The 21,067-nt window shown below is 33.4% G+C and overlaps 3 protein-coding genes across 6 annotated transcripts; all 3 read left to right on the forward strand.

The window, feature by feature from the left end:
• Nucleotides 1-389: 389 nt before the first annotated feature.
• Nucleotides 390-19,329, forward strand: LOC129963816 (helix-loop-helix protein 6-like). 4 transcript variants are annotated; one of them, XM_056078388.1, is made up of 2 exons: nucleotides 390-523; nucleotides 18,411-19,329. In XM_056078388.1, the coding sequence occupies exon 2, from the start codon at nucleotides 18,432-18,434 to the stop codon at nucleotides 18,987-18,989; it is 558 nt and encodes a 185-aa protein (XP_055934363.1). In that variant the 5' UTR covers nucleotides 390-523; nucleotides 18,411-18,431; the 3' UTR covers nucleotides 18,990-19,329. The 4 variants fall into 4 exon arrangements, with proteins under 4 accessions (XP_055934363.1, XP_055934364.1, XP_055934361.1 ...); XM_056078389.1 differs by lacking the exon at nucleotides 390-523 and adding an exon at nucleotides 10,335-10,372; XM_056078386.1 differs by lacking the exon at nucleotides 390-523 and adding an exon at nucleotides 16,616-16,779.
• On the forward strand, nucleotides 11,242-12,777 carry LOC129962804 (uncharacterized). The gene has a single exon (XM_056076802.1). The coding sequence runs from the start codon at nucleotides 11,242-11,244 to the stop codon at nucleotides 12,775-12,777; it is 1,536 nt and encodes a 511-aa protein (XP_055932777.1).
• LOC129962805 (uncharacterized) lies at nucleotides 13,097-16,655 on the forward strand. The gene is made up of 4 exons (XM_056076803.1): nucleotides 13,097-14,335; nucleotides 14,434-15,108; nucleotides 15,216-16,433; nucleotides 16,599-16,655. The coding sequence occupies exons 1-4, from the start codon at nucleotides 13,097-13,099 to the stop codon at nucleotides 16,653-16,655; spliced, it is 3,189 nt and encodes a 1,062-aa protein (XP_055932778.1).
• Nucleotides 19,330-21,067: the final 1,738 nt, after the last annotated feature.

Here is a 21,067-nt window from a genome sequence, read left to right on the forward strand (position 1 = left end):
AGTTTACAAACAAACAAACATACGATAAAAAGAGTTCAGATGTGAAAATATTAATTACCGTCTTTTCCTCATTTCTGTCTCTCATATTTTTAAAAATTGGAACCTGAGTAATTTTTATAGAGTCCCTTTGAAGCTGACCGCTCAAGTGAAAGTAGAGGGAGGTGGTGTACAGTGCACGCTATGCTGCCCCTGTTACATCGTCCAGTGATTCCATTCGTTTAACGGTGTATTACAAACACGAATACCATTACAATAAATAAAACCCTTATAAAATGCCCATTTGAGGGCCACCGTTCTTCATTAGGACATAAAGGACTTCGTTAGCTCAGGTGCGGGCTCCATTCTCTGCCGGCTATTATAAAGAGTCACCACATGGATTGCTCTAGTGTGCATCATATGATCGAGACTTGAAAAAGAGATCATATTGGCTGAATTCGACAACTGATTCTGATTATATGCTGCAAACATTTTGGACTTCAATTCAGTTGAAAGAGATTGCTTAGACCTTTTAAGTTTTGATTAGGTAAGAAAAATTTAGTTATTATTTTTCTTTCGTGAGAATTATTTTAATTTTGCATTGATGATCTTTTCATTTTTGATTTTAAGTTTTCTCTGGTCCCTCTTAGGCCTAAATTAAATATTAAGGGCTAATTATTTTTAACAAAATTTTTTTTAAATTGTTAATTTGTAAAATAATAGTAACTTCGAAAATTTTTGTTATGTATTGAGAAAAATTATATATATATGTTACGGCCAAAGCCCGAAATCGACCAGTTCGCGAATTGGCCAACGTTGCTGTAAACTTACCGGCCAATGCCCGATCTTTTCTTGATTTCGGGCTTTGGCCGGCCAATTCGCGAAGTGGCTTGGGACGATCGGCCAAAGTAGGAAGAAAGGAATCAAGAGCAGATTGTTTTATACACTGTTAAAAATGAAGTATTGAAAAATGAGTACTTCTGTCTACTGTTTTAGTGATTGATTTAGATGATTGGAGTTCAACAATTTTTATTTAAAATATTGGTGTCTCAAGAATATTTTGTCAAAGGGCAGAGAACCTATGTAAAAATTTAAAATTCCTAATTCATCGGAGTATTTATTGACTAAAGTTATATTAAATATAATTATTTAGTTCCTTTAGACCATTTTGTTAGCAAATGTATGACCCAAATTAGCTGATGATCGCTGATTAGAATGATTATAAGTATATTAAACTATGTTTGCCTTAAATTAAATTGTTTTATTGAATTAATAATATAGGTATTGTCAAAGCTCATAGAAAACTTTTCCTCCTTTTACTTTTCAGAAAATATCTTATTTCATTTTTTTTTTCATTTTATACAAACACCTGCCGAAAATTACAATTTTGTTTATTAAATTTGCAATAATAGTTGATTTATTTTTTAATTTAATCTTCTATCAATTTGATGGCAACACGTTGATAAAAGATATTTTTTTTAAACTTGACGTGCTCGCGCAGATTAAATTTTAGTATAATTTAATCTAAGCATAATTTATAAATTAAATTTTAAGCTTTAATTAAAAAAAAGCTTTAATTTGATGCAAAAATCGATTTTGTGCTGTAATATTTTCTGTTTATAGCGACAAAACGCCGAAATTACGCTTCAAGCATCGACTAATGCACAGCTCACTAAGGAATTTATTCCATCCATACAGAGACGCCTAAAAGCTCACTACTTTGAGTCAAATTTTAAACTTATCCAGTTTCTGACTGGGCATGGAAACTTTAAAGCATATTTAAAACGATTCAATTTGTCGCCGACTGATAGGTGTTCGTGCTACAGTGGTGCAGTCCAGGATGTCAAGCATTTGATATTTGAATGCACCAAATTTATTCCGGAAAGACGTAAACTGAGAAACTGCCTTCGAAAGAACAATATAGCTTGGCCTCCTCATTTATCTGCCTTTGTACAGTGTAAAGCATCCTTCATTTCCTTTTGTACATATATTAATAGTATTTTTCCCCGTATGATTTAAACTTTACTTCAGTGTGTTTGCCTACTTATATTTGCATATATACTTTTGTATTTGTATTTTGAATATTTTAATTGATCATGCTTCTTCAATTGTTTTATAGCATTTACTGTATGTTTCTATTACTATGTGAGCAATTTTGTTTCATTTTTGTTTTTGTTTGTGTATCTACTTGTTTTCCCCTATTTTTCTTTCTTCTTTTTTGCATTTGTGCCTGCGACCTTATATTTGAAATTTATTTTACTCTCAATTGCGTATTGACTTACATCTGTAAGCCGTGTGGTATACTTGTTGGCACACAAGGAGTTTATTCATAGAGAACAAAAAAAAAAAAAAAAAATTAATTAAAATTCTAATTAAAATTTAAAAAAATCGCTCCACGGTGTACATTTCCGACCTCCAAGGTATACATTATGCCAAATTTGATAACTGTATGTCAAACGGTTTGGACTGTAGTGCGCCAACACACACACACATTGAGCTTTATTTATAAGTATAGATTATCACATCAGGCTTTGGCCAAGGGAAGCAAGGACGAACTGACGTCCGTTCACGAGCGATACAAGAGCAGAAGAACGGAAAAAGAGCAAGCAATATTTTCCTCCAGTGATTAAATACTGTGAGATTCTAACAGGGATTTCTTTACACTTGTCAATTTAGGTAAGGGGAATATACATATCTTTCAAAAGAATTTGCTTAGCTTTATCCCTTCACTCGGAGCATGAAAGTGCTGATTTAAGCATTTTTACAGGGCTAGTGTTGGATTTATTAAATTAAAAAATGTGAAATTGGAACAAGAAATAAGAGAACATTTTAGAATGAAGTTAATATGGGATAAATTAAGATAAAAATTAAGAGATTAATTAGGATTTAATTTATATATATATGTTCTGAGAATTGTCTTTTGACTATTATTTTTATCAATGAGGTTTTGCTTTAAAGAACGTCTCAGTCAATACTTTTTAAAATATATATATATATATATTCTATTGTGCTTTACGGGATCTTTGATGACCTTTTGTTAGATTTTCAGTTTTTGTACAAAAGAATTCCAGGTTTAATCAATCCATCAAAATTCCATTTTGCGTAGTTTAAATCTTTTGGAAGTTAAATATCCTTTCTTTGGAGTGGTGTATCAGACTAAAAAAAAAGATGTAGTTTTAGGTTGCCGTTCTCTTCATCTAAGCGTGGTTCATAATTACGAAGTCTGTTTCGATAAATCCTTCGTATTGTTTGAATATAATTAATACTTTGCGCTCGAATAGTGCTTGCTGAATAATTTTGCATTGAATTACTTTTCCGAGCGCAAAGGGTTAAACTAAAGTAACTGTCTGTACTATTAACGTAGATTCACATAAAGATGGAAGAAAAGTTTCAAAGTTGAAAAAAGTGTCATTCTGTTATAATTCGAAATTTATTTAAGTTATATTAACATACCTTTTCAAAATTACTAGAAGACTATTTTGGAGGGACAGTCGCACTTTTAAACTGTAAGCAGATGATGAGGACGACTCTTGAACCAGCATCTTACTCTCGAATATTCCGACCAAATTCTCAGGGAAAGAATTGACAAAGTTTTTTAAATGAACCCGGTACGGTATCACAACAGATTTTTGATGGAATCGGATCTCTAATTCTTGACCTCTGATCGGTTACTGGATTTTCATGGTGCCAGAAGAGTTATAAGAGTATAAATCTTTTTATAGTGCAAAATGTTTGAGAAGGGCGACATAAACGTCGATGATTTCATGAGATTTCTAGAAAAGGCATCTCACTTTGATATTTTAGAAGGAATATTTAGAAGGAATTTTAGAAGGAACTCACAATTTCAAAATAGTAATTAAGTCAATAGTAAAATAGTTATCAATAAAAGTAATTAAAACAATGAATTAAATATTTACGAATTTATTGAAACAGTTTTGAGCACATCAGCGTTGAATTTGAATTTTTTTAATGTAATGAAAGATAAAAAATCTTTCTTAAAATAAAAAAAAAGTATTTAAATATAGGTCGCTCATAAAATAGCTTTCTTTATTTAGGGTCATATGCAACTAAAATTAATGAAAGGAACAACACAAAATTTCATGTGAAAACTCATGAAGACATAAGGAGATAAATTCCCTTCACCCCCCCCCCCACTCCCAAATTAAAAAAAAAATTGCAAAAAATAATAATAATAACTGAAACCATCTATAGAATAGATTTTGTCACTATCAGAAATGAAATATTGAATAAAAAATTATAATGAACACGCAAAAAACAGATTATGCAAAATTTTATTTATATTCGAGTGAAAAAAAAAATTGGAATCTGCTATCGCAAATTTCAAGCTATCATCTGAGAACGTTATTATTTTTTTAAGTCATTATTTGTCTTAATTAATTTAAGCCATTAACCAGTTTAAACCGATTTGAAACAATCACGTGACTCTTAGATTACGCAGGCGTCGATATTTAGAAAAACGTTTTTTTTTTTTTTTTTTTTTTTTTTTTTCTTTTTCACCTCAAAATCGGTCGTACTAAACAATTATTTCTCGAGACAAGAACTATTACTATTATTATTATTATTTATTTATTTATTTTGTGAAAAAAAAATCTCGTTTAAACTAGTTTAAAATGATTAGTGACTATTGTATTGCGCATTCGTTATTTTTTAGAAAAGCGACGTTTTCTATTTATTTTTCCTTTTGTATCTTAAAATTTTTTGAGCTCCAAAGCTCTTTTTCTTTTTGCTAGCTAAAAAAACTTAAAATGAAAGATTAAAAATATTATATGATTATAATATATACACATTTTGATACCTCTTCTTCTTGCGTACAGCCGACCACCCTGACACCACTGAATGTAGCAGTATCGACAGGATTTGTTGTGGCCGACTGCTATCTTGAGCATTGTCCATCCTTGCATTGACCAATTTGTCAAACTAACATTCTCTTCGAGGTAATTGGCCACAAAGTGGTCAGTTACTGTCCTTCTTCCCTATCTACCCATAAAACAATGAAACGACCATTACTAAGAGAAAATCTCCACGAAATTCAAAATATCTCTTCAAATTTTCTTTACACAACAATAGAAAACTGAATACTTTCAAATAGTTTGTAAAAAACTGACAATTTTTGACATCATGTCCTTCAGCGTTTTAAGATTACCTGGTACCATCAGTACTGTACTTAAGTCATTATTTATAATTTTCAGATTTTTTTCTTAACTCCGAGATTTTAATACATTCCTTTAAATAGTGGTAAACAGTACTGATTCCTCCACAAATGCATTTATTTTCCTGCATTCTTCCAAATCTTTGGAAATATGCAGGAAATCCATGTACATTTCGACACCTTCCTCGCTGTTTCGCGTTGCTTCCCGTTTTCTTCCTTGTGCCTCTTCGGCCGATAACTTCTTACGACCCTAATATTTATTTTCTACCCGCGTATTTTGAGGCTTCAAAAATCCCGAACCAAAACAATATCATGTTCTTACATGATAAAAAATGCATATGCAGAAATAAATGACATAAGTACGACATTCACAGAAAGTATCTTTTATTAACCAACATTAGGATTATATTTATGATGTACTGATCTTATCTTTGTGTAAAATTTTTAACTTTAATATTATTTACAATATTTAATTCGCAACTTTCTCTTTTTGTGAAATTCATCCTTTCGTATTTTCCACAATCAGTAGGTATATAAAATTTACATAAATTATTAGATAAATATAATATGCATGTGCTTTGGACTCCAAAGTTTTAGATTTGTATAAAATTGCAAAGAAATTTGGTAAACAGGAAAATACAGGCAGTGTTTTTCTATCTTTTTCTCTAAACAACGAATTTTAACACAAAACACGCCGTAGAAAATGTTTAACGAAAGTACTTCGGGGTTTTTTTTCAGTGCATAAAGCTAATATTTTCCAAAGTAAGCTAAACCACCTACTACTGAAGGATTGGTTAGAATTTTATTAGATTCCGAGATCTTGCAGAAAACGAATATAAAATTTGTTGTACAATATATTCGATTACCCTTTTTGCCAAAAGTTATTGAACAACTGTATCATCATGATAAAACAGCTTGTTATGAAGCAGTGTTATTCGTTTACTTCTTTGCATTCCATCCTAATCGATTGATTTATTAGGCCTACTTTAGAGGTTTAATCTATTTAAAATATCACAGAAAAGCAATAAATAACCTTATGATGACATTTCATGAAATTTGACTTGATTTATTGGGTTACAGTCACGAATATTTTTCTTGCCGAGCTGGTGGTATTGAAAATAAACCTTCTCGGGGCTGGTAATATTAAAGTTCCATAAGGCTTTAATTTTTAAAGTTTAGGTATCTCTATGCTTCTAAGTTTTGTGAAAGAAATTTAATGTTCTCGCTTGATACTTGATTTATACTTCCGCTATTCTGGAGAAATTTCCTTTTATAAAACTTATGGACGAAAAAAAATTTCAATATCCATATATATTTTTTAAAAAGAAAGTGGACATTTATTTTCGAAACCCTATAGATCAACTTTTATTGTACAGAAAATATCCTTTGTTTAAGGAAAGAAGTTAAAATTACTTTTTTAGAATATTATTTTAAATTAATCCATCCAGATGTTTTTCTTTTTTTTTTACAATTCTAAAATTTTTCATTATTTTAAAAATTGTCTTCAAATGTCAAAGGTTTAATTATAATTTCTTTGATTATATTTATATATTTTTTTCCCTTCAGAATCTCTTTTTTACATGAAAATTCATATCGATTGAACGTAAATAAAGTTTATGAGCAATCGCAAATATCTTTCTAATCACCATGTCGCTGAATATTTGTATAGACTATCTTAAAATTATAATAATTTGTTTATGAAGGTTTGTAACATCATTATTTTTACAAATAATTTCTTAATTATATTTTAATAAATGTAAGAATATTCGAAGGCAATTTAAAGTATTGTTATATTAGTTTAGATAAAAAAAAAAATTTGTTCTTGTACATTTTTATTAAATTTGATTTGTTTCATATTTGCAAAGATGAAGTTTGTAGCCAATTTTCAATCCATTTCCTGCTGTGCTAGAGTCTAAAAATTTAATACAATTATGTATTTTTCGATTACAATGCATTATCTTTTTATTTGCAAGATTTAAATTATCATTTAATTAATTAACATCATATAATTTTGATTCTATACGAAAGCCGATGCTTTACAGTAAATTTTGAAAAAAATTATTATTCCTTAATATTTTTAATAACATATTATAATTTAAAAAACTCAAGAGTAAAAAAAAATTGAAATAACAAAATAAAGAAAGAAAATAACGCTGTGTTACTTGATAATAATGTGTTTTTAAAGGCAATTTTTATAAAATCTATTGCACTATTTATTTAACTTGATAAATTTCAGATATCCTCACGGAATTTTGAATTCCCATTGTGCTTTTGCATTGTATATATACAATTTACGGAATTTTGAATTCTCACAGGTACAGAATGTACGCCACTTATGGAATTTTAAAGATTCTCCATTTTTTTTAAATACAGAATGTACACCAATCACAAAGTTTTGTAACCTCTCCGTCCTTTCATGTAGATGTACATCACTCACGAAATTTTGAATCTCTGTTCTTTTCTGTGCCATGAACGTCATTCACGAAATTTTAAAGCCTCTCCATTCTTTCATATAACATATAAACTTCTCACTGAAGTTTGAATCGTCACAATCCTTTCTTAAGTATGTACGCCACCCATGAAATGTTTTTAGGTGATTTTACTGTGACAGCGAAATTAATAAATAAGTACCATTATTCCGCGGTTGTCGATTATTATTAAGTTAATCATCACAGCACAAAATATTGTTTGGACCAGCAAGGCCACAGAAAATGGAATCATACTGTATATGCAAGCAAAATCGTAAAAATAGACAAAAGTTGTCAAAAATAATGTTTTTGTATGTGAAGGAAGTATGTTTCAGACGACTTTCCTGACCAAAGTAGCTTTACAAACCGGTCGAAGAATACGTGATTCAAAATAAGAACGTATCTGTTCTTCTTGTTTATTCACAATTGCAATAAATGAACCGCACAGTAAAGAGCAAAGTAATGTAATAAGACAAATACCCAAAAATTACAGTTTTGTGTATTTTTAAAGAACTGCCTATGGGCAATTACGAAAAGGAAAAACAGTGTTTCCATAAATTATTGAATAATATATTATACGAGGAAAAGAATGATCAAATGCAGGTTTCCGTGGACGAATATAGATAAGAACTATGAATATAAGATGTGAATAATTTTTTAGCAATTACACATCAAATAAATCAGGAGATAACGATAAACAATTCATCAAAAATAAGAAAAAATCATGTCATGAGATTAAGTTCAACCGGTTTTTTTTACTCTGTACTCTTTATCAGTTACTATACATTTATATGACCACTGTGAAAAGGGCTATGGATAAATCTGCAAGAGTGGTCTTCTGGAAATTTTTTCGCATACTCCCCAATAGAGATCTTATTCCCTTTCCCTTTCCCTTTGCATAAAATAGGGAGCCTTGGGTAACGCCTTGAATATTTTGCATGGTATTGGTGTAAGACAGTTACGAAATATAAATATTTGGTGTGAATCTTGCATTTTTATTGAATCTACCGAGCGAACATTTTTGATGCTTTTTTTTTATGATCGACTGAAATCAAAATTTGATTCAAAATTATAGTTGCAGTCAGAAGACAACATACTAAATTTCATTAATTTAAATATTTGCGCTCATCAGTTATTAGTTTTTCATGCATGCAAAGACAGACCACCAAATGACCCATTTTTTGATAGATTTAGTTTGAAATCTGATATGAACCTATATTTTAAATGCTAAACCTATGTACCAAATTTTGTTTTGCTAGCTCTTTTTGTTTTGTAGTTATCGTAATAACTTATACACAGACAGCTTGACTTCTTCTGAATGGAATTTCCTCAAAATTTGATATGTGCAAATTTGGCATGAAATCCATATTCCAAATCTCATCCATTTAGCTCAAAACATATTTGAGTTATCATGCTCACGGACAGATAAGAAAGCATGTGTTTTTGCATTCAGGGAATTCTGAAACGGGGAGATTCGTCAAAATCTGGAGTTCGAATTTTTTGACGATTACAATACTTCCTTTATACTTCCCATATGAGAGCTTGACTACTCCAACCCTCCCTGAAACTTATGCATAAATCTGACTGGAGGGACCGCCACAACAACAATGGAAGGAAATCAGGTTGAGTCCTAAAAGCCATCACCGGCCACAATACAACCCTTCTTGTGAGAAGTAAGCCCTGTCATTACCATGAAATAGCCGATCCCCGCCATTTTTGCAGCCACATGGATGGCAAGAACCAACCGCCAAGCCGGAAGCATCTCATCCTCATATCTGAGGTGCCTCCAGGTAGGGGGGATACGACAAAGTAAGTCAACCATCTAACTCTCCGACCCGCCACGAAGGCACACGGATTTAAACCATAAAACTGAATGACCGTACCGCCGCAACAGCAACATTGACGGGAACTGTGGTTGAGTCCTAAGGGCAGTCACCGGCCACGGTATAACCCTCCCGGAAGGAAGTACGTCCCGTCATCAATGGGAGGAGTCAGATCCCCCACCTATTAGTGTACCCTCCAGGGTGGCGAGATCCAACCACCATGCTGGAAGCATCTCATGCTCATTTCGAGGTGTCCCCCGGGGGTTTCATACGACAAAGTAAAAAAAAAAAATAGATGAAGAGTATAGATTTATACGCCCCAAACCAATACCTTATCTGAAAGACACACTTTATTCACATGGCAATTAATGTATTATCAACGTCTGTAGGTTATTCTGCTTACTGATGACACGAGTTATTTTTGAACAATGCTGTTTCATTCCAATCAAAAGCTGTATTTTTAAAATCTGGTAATTAGTTATAGCCCCAACTTACGCATTGCCTGATATACATCAGCATTCATCAGTATTTTGAAACAATAACTTATTTTTTAAAAATAAAACTGTGCAGATGACATTCCTGAAAAAGATCTAACACCGTCCATTATTTCCACTGCACGTGCACTTGCCCCAAAGTACAAAACAAACACCAATGAATGACACGCAAAGGCCAAATTACAGCCATTGTCAGTGAAGTGTTGAGAAATGACCAGATCATAAAAGGCATGCGGGATTCGCTGAAGCGTTAAGAGTGATGGCCATGTGGATTTCTTCCTGCGAAAAGTTTGGAAGCTCGATTTGTATGTACTATGACGCAGGTGCTGCATCAGATTCCCTTCCTTCAGCGAAAATTTTCTGTTCATCAGTTGGCGAAACACCTGAACCTGGACCATAGAATATTGGAACACCTGAACCTGAATCGCCGGAAATTTAATTGTGATGTATATTGATATATAAGTCGCTTGGCGAAATTATTCTCTTACAGCAGGTTCATAAATAGAGGAAATAGTTTTATCTTTCCCTTTTGTTATTTCTATTCTATGATATATTTACATTATAAGAATGCAATAAACATGTCTGACGAGGTTAACTTCTTTTTACTTTCTCGTGTACGCACAACAGAGAAAGTATAGTAATCGTCAAAAAATTCGAATTCAAGATTTGGATGAATTTCCACATTTTAAATCTCCCTGAGTTCGAAAAACACATTTTTGGAAAATGTCTGTCTGTGATAAAGATAACTCAAAAACGCTTTGAACTAGAAGATTGAAATTTGACACGAGGCCTTTAAAACCAAATTCACTGATTTCTATCAAATTTTGAGTAAAATCTGTTCAGAATAATTCCAGCTATTCGGGTTTTCGAATATGAGTAATTACAAAACGAAGAAATCTAGGCAGATAAAATTCGGCACACAAAATACACATCTGTAATCTAGACATCTATCAAATTTTGAGCCAAATATAACTATGGATTAAATATCTGGCTTCCATAGATTCGATTTTTGGATACAATTGTTGGGAAATGAGCCACTAGAGCGCACCACTTGGCACGCTAGAGGGCGCTGCTGTTATGGAAATATAAATATAAATGCAGTGGTTGCGAGAGAGGCTTGTTTCAGCTGGTCCTCCACATCTATGGTTAGTTGATTAGAGTTTGATGTGTTGTGTAAGTGGTTTATGTTAATGTTTTATGTATTTTATTAAAGGAGTTTAGTTATATTTTGAGTGTAATGAGTTAGTTTCTTATCATATTTTGGTGCATCGGCCGGGAAGGATTTAGTGATTTGTTCATTGGTGTTTAAAATGAGTGTAGACGAGTCAGTTGAGAGAAATAGAAAAAATAGAGGTGTAGTGAGAGCGGCAGTTACGAATGTTATTAAAACTGTGGAAGTAGAATTTGCGAGGGAAGTACCGGATATTGAGGTCTTGCGGGATGACCTGGAAATTTTGATTAAAAGAGAAGCGGAGCTACAGACGTTGGTTGAAAGACTTAATGGGCAAATTAAATTGATAGAATTGGAAAAGGAGGTACAACAAGAATTGGAATATAGTGATTCGATTATTAGATGCAAGGGTAAAATCCAGAGATTTATTGAAAAAATTAAGTATAGTAGTGGGAATGCGGCTGTACTTGCTCGACACGTTAATAGTACAAAGTTGCCTAAAATTGCTTTAGATATGTTTGATGGTAATATTAAAAAATTTCAGGAATTTTGGCCATCGTTTGAGGTGGCTGTGCATGATAATGCTTCTTTATCGAAGGTTGAAAAGTTTAATTATTTAAGATCATTATTGATGGGCGGTGCGGCTAGGGCAATTTCTGGATTAACTTTAACTAATGAAAATTATGATAAAGCAGTTGAGATCCTAAAAGATAAGTTTGGGCAGAGACAAGCCGTGATCTCAGCTTATATGAACACGCTTTTATCATTACAGCCTGTTAGAAGGATAAATGACACCGCGGGGTTACGTAATCTCTACGATGAAATTAACAACAGCATAAGAAGTTTGGAGTCGTTGGAAATTGATATAGATTCTTACGGTAGCTTATTGTATCCGATTCTAGATAGATGCATACCTGTTGAATTGATGTTGTTGTTTAATAGAAGTCGGGTTGAAAAGAAAATAAGGGAGCCAGTGATATCCGATTTGTTGAATTTTTTGAAGGGAGAGATAGAGGCACGCGAAAGATCTTTTTTGGAACGTGCAGAGTTGTTGATTCCTGTTACCAAAAGTAATTTATCCCCCTTTAAGAAAACCCAATCTTCATCCTTTAGTAGAGGTGTGTCTTCTGCGGCAACGTTAGGCGTATCAATAAGTAAATTTTTCGATTTTTGTCCGAAGGAAACCCATAGAAATGAAGATTGTAAATTAAGCGTGCAAGATAAATACAAGTCGCTTTATGATCAATACAAGTGTAGGAGATGTTTCCGTAAAGGTCATAAGAAGTTTTGTTATGTAAAAGGTATAAAATGTAAAACCTGTGGATCACAATCCCACTTGGAGTACTTGTGTGAAAGAGGTCAGAGACCAAGTAAAAGCGGTAGTGTTGGAGGATCTTCCAATGAGTCCAAAGACGTAGGTGTTAATTCATTGTTTCGAGAGTCAATGATCAATACTGAAAAACGGCATAATATCTATTACCAAACAGCTAGAGCCGATGTAGTGGGTTCAAATAAAATCGCTCGAGGGATTAGAATTTTAATTGACAGCGGTTCCGAAGCTAGCTTTCTTTTAGAAAGTATTGCAGAGGAAGTCGGATTACCTACTGTGTCAGTTGAGAAACTTAAAATTCACACTTTTGGGTCTCAATCACCCCACTTGAGAGAATTAAAGTGAAAGAAAGCTTTATTGAAAAGCCCTATTAGTGATTCGCATTTAGAATGCAATATACTGGTGATAGACAAAATTGTTGGCCGAGATTTAATTCGAAGCCCTTCGGAAGGTATTGTATCGGTTTTGAGACGAGAGGGATTTGTTTTGTCTGACCAGGGTGGTGAGGAAACAGATTGGCCTTTTGATTGGAAATGACTTAATAAATAAAGCTTTAACGGGGAAAACTCGCAGACTTTCAGAATTTTTGATGTTATATGAGACCATATTTGGCTGGGTAATTAATGGAAGCTCTGGAGAAGACGGTTTAAATTGCACTTTAAGTATGTATACTAGAGTTGAGTGCTGTGAGGAGGAAAAGTTATCAGATTTGTTGTATAATTGGTTTCAATTGGAAAGTCAAGGAATTAGCGATTCGCCTTCAGGGAGGAGTGAAAGCGACGAAAAAATAATTCAGAGGTTTGAGGAAAACTTGCGTTTTAAGAATGGCCGTTACGTTACGGGTCTCCTGTGGAAGCGCGATCCAGTGGATTTGAAGGACAATTTTCATTTGGCTAAACGGCAATTGGATAGATTGCAAAGAGAATTGGAAAGTGATAGTTTTATTCGTAACCAATTCGAGGAAATAATTAAATTCCAGAGGGAAAATAATAGAGTCGAGGATTGTGCCGAAGGTGACGCGGGGTACTTCATGCCGTATAGGAGCGTGGTCAGGAAAGATAAAAGCACTACGCAGGTTCGATTGGTATTTAATTGTTCAAGTTCTAAGAGAGGCGATTTGTCATTAAATGATTATTTGGAACAAGGCCCTAATTTGAATCCCAGTCTATTGGATGTCCTTTTGAAATTTAGAATATTTGAAGTAGTTTTTTGTGGAGATATAGAAAAGGCTTTTTTGATGATTGGAGTGGCTGAACAAGATCGTCGTTATTTAAGGGTTTTGTGGAATACGAATGATAAAGACCGAGAATATGTGGTGTTGCAAATGAGTCGCGTTTTGTTTGGAAGTAGATGCTCACCATTTTTGTTGCGAGCCACAATCAGATATCATGTTAGAAAATATCTCGAAAGATACCCGGATTGTGTCGACATGTTGGACAACGCATTATATGCTGATGACTTGTGTTACGGCGCTGAGACGGTTCAAAAAGCTTTCAGCTTGTCTTCAGGTGCAGTTACTATCTTGAAAGATGCAGGGTTTAACTTGAGAAAGCTATGCACGAATTCTAAGGAGTTGTGGACATTGTGGATTCAAAATGGATTAAGTGATGGTGTTGGGTCTGAGCAAGATTCTAAGTTGAAGGTTTTGGGTTTAGTGTGGGATTTAAAGGAGGATTGTTTGGGGGTTGATGTTGTGCCTTTGTTGAATAGCTTGGAGTCGGTAAGGAATACAAAGCGGTCTGTGTTGAGTGTTGTTGCTAGGGTATTCGATCCTTTGGGTTTTATTAGTCCGTTTGTTGTGCGTGTTAAGAAACTTGTACAGGAAATTTGGGAAAGAGGTATTGATTGGGACTCAGAGTTGCCAGATGATTTGAGAAATAAGTGGGAGAGGTGGTGTTGTGAAGTAGGTTGTTTGTCTGACGTGCGAATAGATGTTGCTTTTCTAGCAGGGATAGGGATGCTGGTGGAATGGAGATGCATATATTTTGTTACGCGTCGCAGATTGCATATGGAGCATTTGCGTATTTTCGGTGGGAAACTTCATCGGGTGAGGTTGGAGCGTACTTTGTCATGGCGAAAAGTAGATTAGCACCTTTGAAAAAATTGAGCTTACCTAGATTAGAGTTGATGGGAGCATTGGTTGGTGCTAGATTGTGTAAACATTTATCGGTGGTTTTTAAGAATTGGGTTAAAAGAGTTGTTATGTGGACGGATTCTGAGATTTGTTTGCATTGGATTAAGAGTTCAGCGTCGGAATGGAAACAGTTTGTGGCAAATAGAGTCGTTGAAATTCAGAATTGTTTAGTTCCTGATAGGTGGTTCCACTGCCCAGGTGTGGAGAACCCAGCTGATCGGTTGACCAGAGGAGTGTCGGCGGGATCACTAAAAAACGATGATATATGGTGGAGTGGACCTCGATGGTTGAAAGCACCGCAGAGCGACTGGCCTCAACAAAAACTCAGAGTTCAAGACGAGAGTATACCTGAGAAAAAGATCGTTGTACACACTACGATTGTTAAGGATGATCCATTGATTGACATTTCCAGATTTAGTAGTCTTAACAAGCTGCTGAGAGTTATTGCCTATGTGTTGCGGTTTCTTGGGAAACTTGGAGGAAGAAGCAGACAGAGAGGTCCGTTGGTGGCGGTGGAGATGAGCGAAGCAGAAGAATTTTGGGTGAAGCAAGTTCAACGTGAACACTTTGATCTGAAATAACTCGTCTCAACCGAGGTCAACATATTCTCGCTAGTTCACGAATATGGAGTCTTTCTCCCTATCTGCAGGACGGTCTTCTTCGTGTAAAAGGACGTTTAGAACAGAGCGAGTTGACGCAGGAAGAAAAGCACCCAATACTTCTGCCCAAGTCTAAATATACCGATCTCTTGATACTACATGAACACAATCGAGGGTTCCATTTAGGTGTGATAGCTACTTTATCCAGAGTAAGGAAAAGATTCTGGATACCAAGAGGACGACAATCAGTGAAAAGTGTTTTAAATGGTTGTCTTGTGTGCCGCAAATACAATGCAAAACCTGCAAGACAACAGACGGGACAATTGCCTAAAGACAGGATAGTTGCTTGCCCTCCGTTCACTACTGTAGGTACAGATTTTACAGGATCTATAACTGTGAGGACTACCTCAGGTGCTCTACAGAAGGTGTATATTGTGGTTTTCACATGTGCTGTGACTCGAGCAGTTCACCTTGAAGTGGTTTCTAATATGAGCGTTAGAAGTTTCATTCTATCGTTGCACCGGTTTATGGCTCGAAGAGGTGGCGTAAAGATATTTTATTCTGATAACGCTAAGACTTTTCGAAGCTCATGTGAAATCCTTAAGCAGTTCAAAAACATAATAAGACAACCCGAGCTGAAGAGTTTTATTGCTTCTGAAGGTATATCCTGGAAGTTTATTCCGGAGCGTTCTCCATGGTGGGGAGGCTTCTGGGAACGATTGTTGCGAAGTATTACAGAACCACTGAGAAAGACGCTTGGAAGAACATTGTTGACTTTGGAGGAATTGTCAACTGTCCTTACAGAGATGGAATGCGTGATCAACAATCGACCGATTACGTACGAAAGTGATGAGTTGGATGAACCAAGAGCTCTTGCGCCTTCACATTTCTTGCTTCCTGGACAACGAGAACCTGGATTTGTACCAGAATACTTTTTGGACTTGTTTGAATCTGCATCGGATCGTGTGACCTTGAGCAGACGTAAACTTCTCCAGACTAGACTTTTGAAGGAACTTTGGCTTAAATGGAAGGAACAGTATTTGTTAATGCTAAAGAGTGCGCATAATCTTGCGAATCCATCGTCTTACAACAATCTAAAAATTGGAGATATCGTCTTGGTTGAAGGTGCATCTAAATCAAAATTGCTCTGGGAGATGGGAGTGATACAAGAGCTAATCATGGGAAGAGATGGACTTCTACGAGCATGCATAGTGAAAACGTCAAAAGGTAAATTGAGAAGAGCAGTCGTTGTACCCTTTAGAAATGTAGTATTTAAATTTCAGTTTATTTGTTTGTTGTGAATTGTGCTCTATTATTGCATATATTTGTGTAGTTGGTTTTATGTATTGTTTACTTATATTTATTTCTATGTAAAAATTTAATTGAATGTTGTTAATATTTATGTGAAATTTAATTCTGAATGTATCTTGTAGAGGAAAGTGTACACTGTCGTGTACAGGTGGGGAGGATGTTGGGAAATGAGCCACTAGAGCGCACCACTTGGCACGCTAGAGGGCGCTGCTGTTATGGAAATATAAACAGTGGTTGCGAGAGAGGCTTGTTTCAGCTGGTCCTCCACATCTATGGTTAGTTGATTAGAGTTTGATGTGTTGTGTAAGTGGTTTATGTTAATGTTTTATGTATTTTATTAAAGGAGTTTAGTTATATTTTGAGTGTAATGAGTTAGTTTCTTATCAACAATTAACATATGCCAGGGATTAATCGCCAAATAACTGGCCAAGGATGATACGATAGATTCAGTAAAAATACTAAATTCACACCGAAAGTTAATATTTCGCAACTTTTGTATGCTATTACCATGGCATGACAAATTTATTGGAGAGTATGCTAGAAGGTTTAGGGAAGACTCCTCTCCCCTGGTATAATCTTAGCAACAAGGATACTAAAATTCTTGTATTTTCCAGCAATAGTTGGTCTGTTGCAGCTTCGTTTAAACCTCTTTGTATATTCAGACCTCATCAATATACGTCAAGCTAGAGAAGGTAATGGATGGTCTAAGTATTACCAAAGTTTGAAATGGGAAGATTTGAAACTCAGTGCTATAGCTTATATGCAATTTGAACCTTCTATTGTTTTATTAGCTTCGAATCAAAAATCAATAGGAAATGCCGTCAAAATTTACCAGTGGGTTTAAAGTTTTGAATTAGAAAAGTTTTATTCCAACAGAACAATATTTGTAAAGAATACAGGTACTTTACAGATCGTCCTACAATGTCATGTGTTTAAAAAAAAAAAAAAAAAGAAATCCACCATATTGTCAGTTCTAGAATTTTTCAGTATGTAAGCCCAGATTCTTTACAAATAAAGCATACAACATTGGAACAAGCTCTAATAATTTAGTTTAATTAAAATTAAATTTTGAAACAATATCAAAGTATTCTTACATGGAACTTCGCAATTTGAATAGAGGGTGGAGGACGAGAGCGTTATTTGAATCGGCAATCTTTCTATGGCTCTGGAAAGGTGCTTTACAGCGAGAGGTTTTAGGTACACCACGGATACATATATGATGGATGACATTTGATTGCATGGGTCATGAACTTTCGTCTCTATCATCTCAAAGCCGATATTCTGCCACAAGACACCTGCAACTTGCCTTATTATTGAAATAATTATTCTTTTAATGTTGGCCTGTATTCAATCTAATTCCAGTATTTCTCGAACGATTTCTGATAACGATGCTTCATATTAGCTGGAAATCGTGACCTACTAGTTTGCTTATAAATATAGTTAATGTTGACTTATTAGTGCTAGGCAGTTTTGATGTAAAATAACTTTTTTTTGTAATATTCGGAATAAAAAATATTTTATTGGGTGTTTTGCAAATTACATGTAAATGTAATGCAAACACTAGCCGATTTTTGTCAAAAAGCATTAAAAAGGTATCTTTTTCTTAAATTATTGAAAATAGCAATGGTTATCCAATATATGTATGTTCATGTAAAGATAAATTTTGTCTAATACACAATTTTATAAGTGATAAGCAATACACAAAATTGGTAGTTAAAATAAAAATTCTGTTTAACTATAAATTTTTTAAGTGAAAATCTTCATATTACTCAATCTCATGTTTCAATTGAGTTTGTTAAAAATTAATGCGGCTTTTAAAGTCTGTTTTATCTAAATATTTTATCTGAATAATGTTTTATGGAGCTAGTAAATAACTGCTACTAAAAATCTTTTTCACTTTTTAAAATGATATTAATTACCATCCTTTCTTTCAGTTTCCACAAAATAAAATTAAGATGGACAGAGTCTTCAACGAGACAAATTTAGAATTCGAAGACCAATACATCCCTTCCGGAAACTGGTTCCCCACAACCTATGACGATTCAAACAAGGAATCTTTCTTCTCAGAAAACTATGCCATCACCAACTTTGAAAACGTTCCTGCCACCGATCACCAGTTTTGCCACAATCACGATTCAGCTTCAAATGACGCAAGACTTTTTTCTCATGTGCCCAACTGCGATCCTCCAAAACAGATGACTAACAGCAACCCAGACTTAAAAATGAATGATCCGTTCTCCGTTCGCTGCCGAATTCCGGTTCCAGATCTTGTTCCAGTATCGAATTACCAATTGTGGCTGGAGACCTCGTTCATGTGTCGGCGGAATGAAAGGGAAAGACAGCGTGTTCGGAGCGTGAATGATGGGTTCTCAAGACTGCGCAATCACCTTCCACGAAATGTACAAATAAAACGAAGACAAAGCAAAGTCGAAACGCTGCGACACGCCATCAATTATATCAAACAATTGCAAACGCTTCTCGATAATAAATCAACAGAAGATGCGAAAAAGTAACCTAAGAAATTATTGACCAGGCGGTTAACTACACCTTAATGTTCAACACCTGTCGATGAACCTGTGACTTGAATTTACAAGTAGAAAACTAGTGATTTAGTGATCTTCAAAAGAAGATAGTTTTTAACTTTCGTCATGAACTGCTCCGAGGCATCAAACAGACTATAAACATCAAGAACCGGTCATGATCGCTCGTTATAGGTCATGTAATCTACAAGATGTTACGAACAATTTGTTGATTTCATAGTTAAGACCTTCAATTTACTTTATTCACTAAGAGTAGTAGAAAATCACGGTTATCTGTTATTGTACATAAGAAATTTGTTAATTCTTATATAATTAAAAAAATTCCATTAATTTCTAATTTTTATATAATTAAAGATTTTATTAATTTCTTCTGATTTCTAATAAAATATGGGAGGGGTTGTAAAAATTATTAAAGAAAAATGCATTTTGAAAAAGTGTTATTAATATTTTAATTGACTTCAGAGTGAATCCCTAATTGTGTGCCCAATTTTAGTTTTTTGCTTTTTTTTTTTTTTTTTTTTTTTCAAAATTTTTAATAAAGTTAACAATAATGTTTTTCAAAGTTTCAGATCCTATCCTAATAAAATATAATGAATTTTGGTATATAAAATCAATTTATTACTTACCAAGATGTCTTATCGTAAGAATATATCTCTGATTTCACTAAAAAATAAATCCAACAAATTAAAATCGACCCAAAAAATATTTTTTTCTTTTTTTGGAAAAATGCATCCATGTTTCACTTGAACACACATTAATTTGCAAATAATAAGAATATTCTATGAAGAAAGGAAACATTGATGTCGATTCCAACGATGCGTATAATATTCTTATATTTTTTTTATGAAATTGATTGATTAGTAAAATAATAATAATAATAATAATAATAAAAACGTACCAAGCAATACTCATAAGTTGTCTTTTCCCATTTAGCTCATCTTATTTGACTGTCAATTTCAAATTTCGGTAATTATGAAATTAAAACCCTTAAGGATTCTAAAGTATTTCATAATATTAATTAGTATTCCATCTGATTTCTAGTATCAAGATAACCACGATAATTAGAGCTTTATAATAATACACTTTAGAGTCCTTACTCAATTTTAAATAAATGATACTTGTAAACCTCCCTTTTTGCTCTTGTTAAGTAATTTTTTGGCCCGCTTTTAGAAAAATTTGCAGATGCTCTTCTTATATAAGTCTAAAAGACATGATCGAAGTTTTTTTATGTTTTAACATTCCAAAATTTTGTAAACATAACTAGAAAAAAATATATTTGAAAATTTAGACTTTTTAAAAGAAATTCGAGAATTTTGATTCACATACACAACTTGGAGAGAAAGAGAACATCAACTACTAATAAATTAAGAAATGGTTACTATAATTACTTTTTTTTATACATGTTTAAATGCGAAGTCCTTGCTTAAAATTATGTTACTATACTTTGATTGAATAGAAAAAAAATCGATTTTTTCGTGTAAATGTTTTTTCCCTCATCAAATGAATAATTCTTTTTTTTTTGTGGCTATGATTGATATGTGAAATGAATAACAAAAGCTTTTGCAAAATAATAACATTAAAAAAATTATTCATTTGCAATACACAAGATATTTCAAAGTGGTATAAAAACTTGGAATGATATACATGGCATCAATACAAATAAAAAGTGAAATAAAATATTTTCCAATAAAAAAGAATTCGGAAACAGCAAATTTTGAACAACCGTTCAATCGGCGTAAATAAATGATATCAAAAGAAGTATTAGAATACAATTTATCACGAACAAATAAATACCTCTTTTTCTAACCTTTCTTTTTTAAAAAGCCATATGCCCTCTTCTTAAAATTGTTTTTATGCGCAATTGCATTTTAGAATTGACATTATTGATTATATCTCGTATGCTATCAGTGAGTGAATAATTTTAAACTCTCCATTGATACAGAAAAATATCCATTTTCCTGTACGTTTTTAACGTTTCTGCAGAGGTGAAATGTCTATTGATTATTAGGTTTTCTGAATTCGATATTTTGAGCACGGAACTCTATTTAAAA

The sequence above is a fragment of the Argiope bruennichi genome, chromosome 3 (genome assembly GCF_947563725.1).
Source record: "Argiope bruennichi chromosome 3, qqArgBrue1.1, whole genome shotgun sequence".
Classification (NCBI taxonomy): Eukaryota; Metazoa; Arthropoda; class Arachnida; order Araneae; family Araneidae; genus Argiope; species Argiope bruennichi.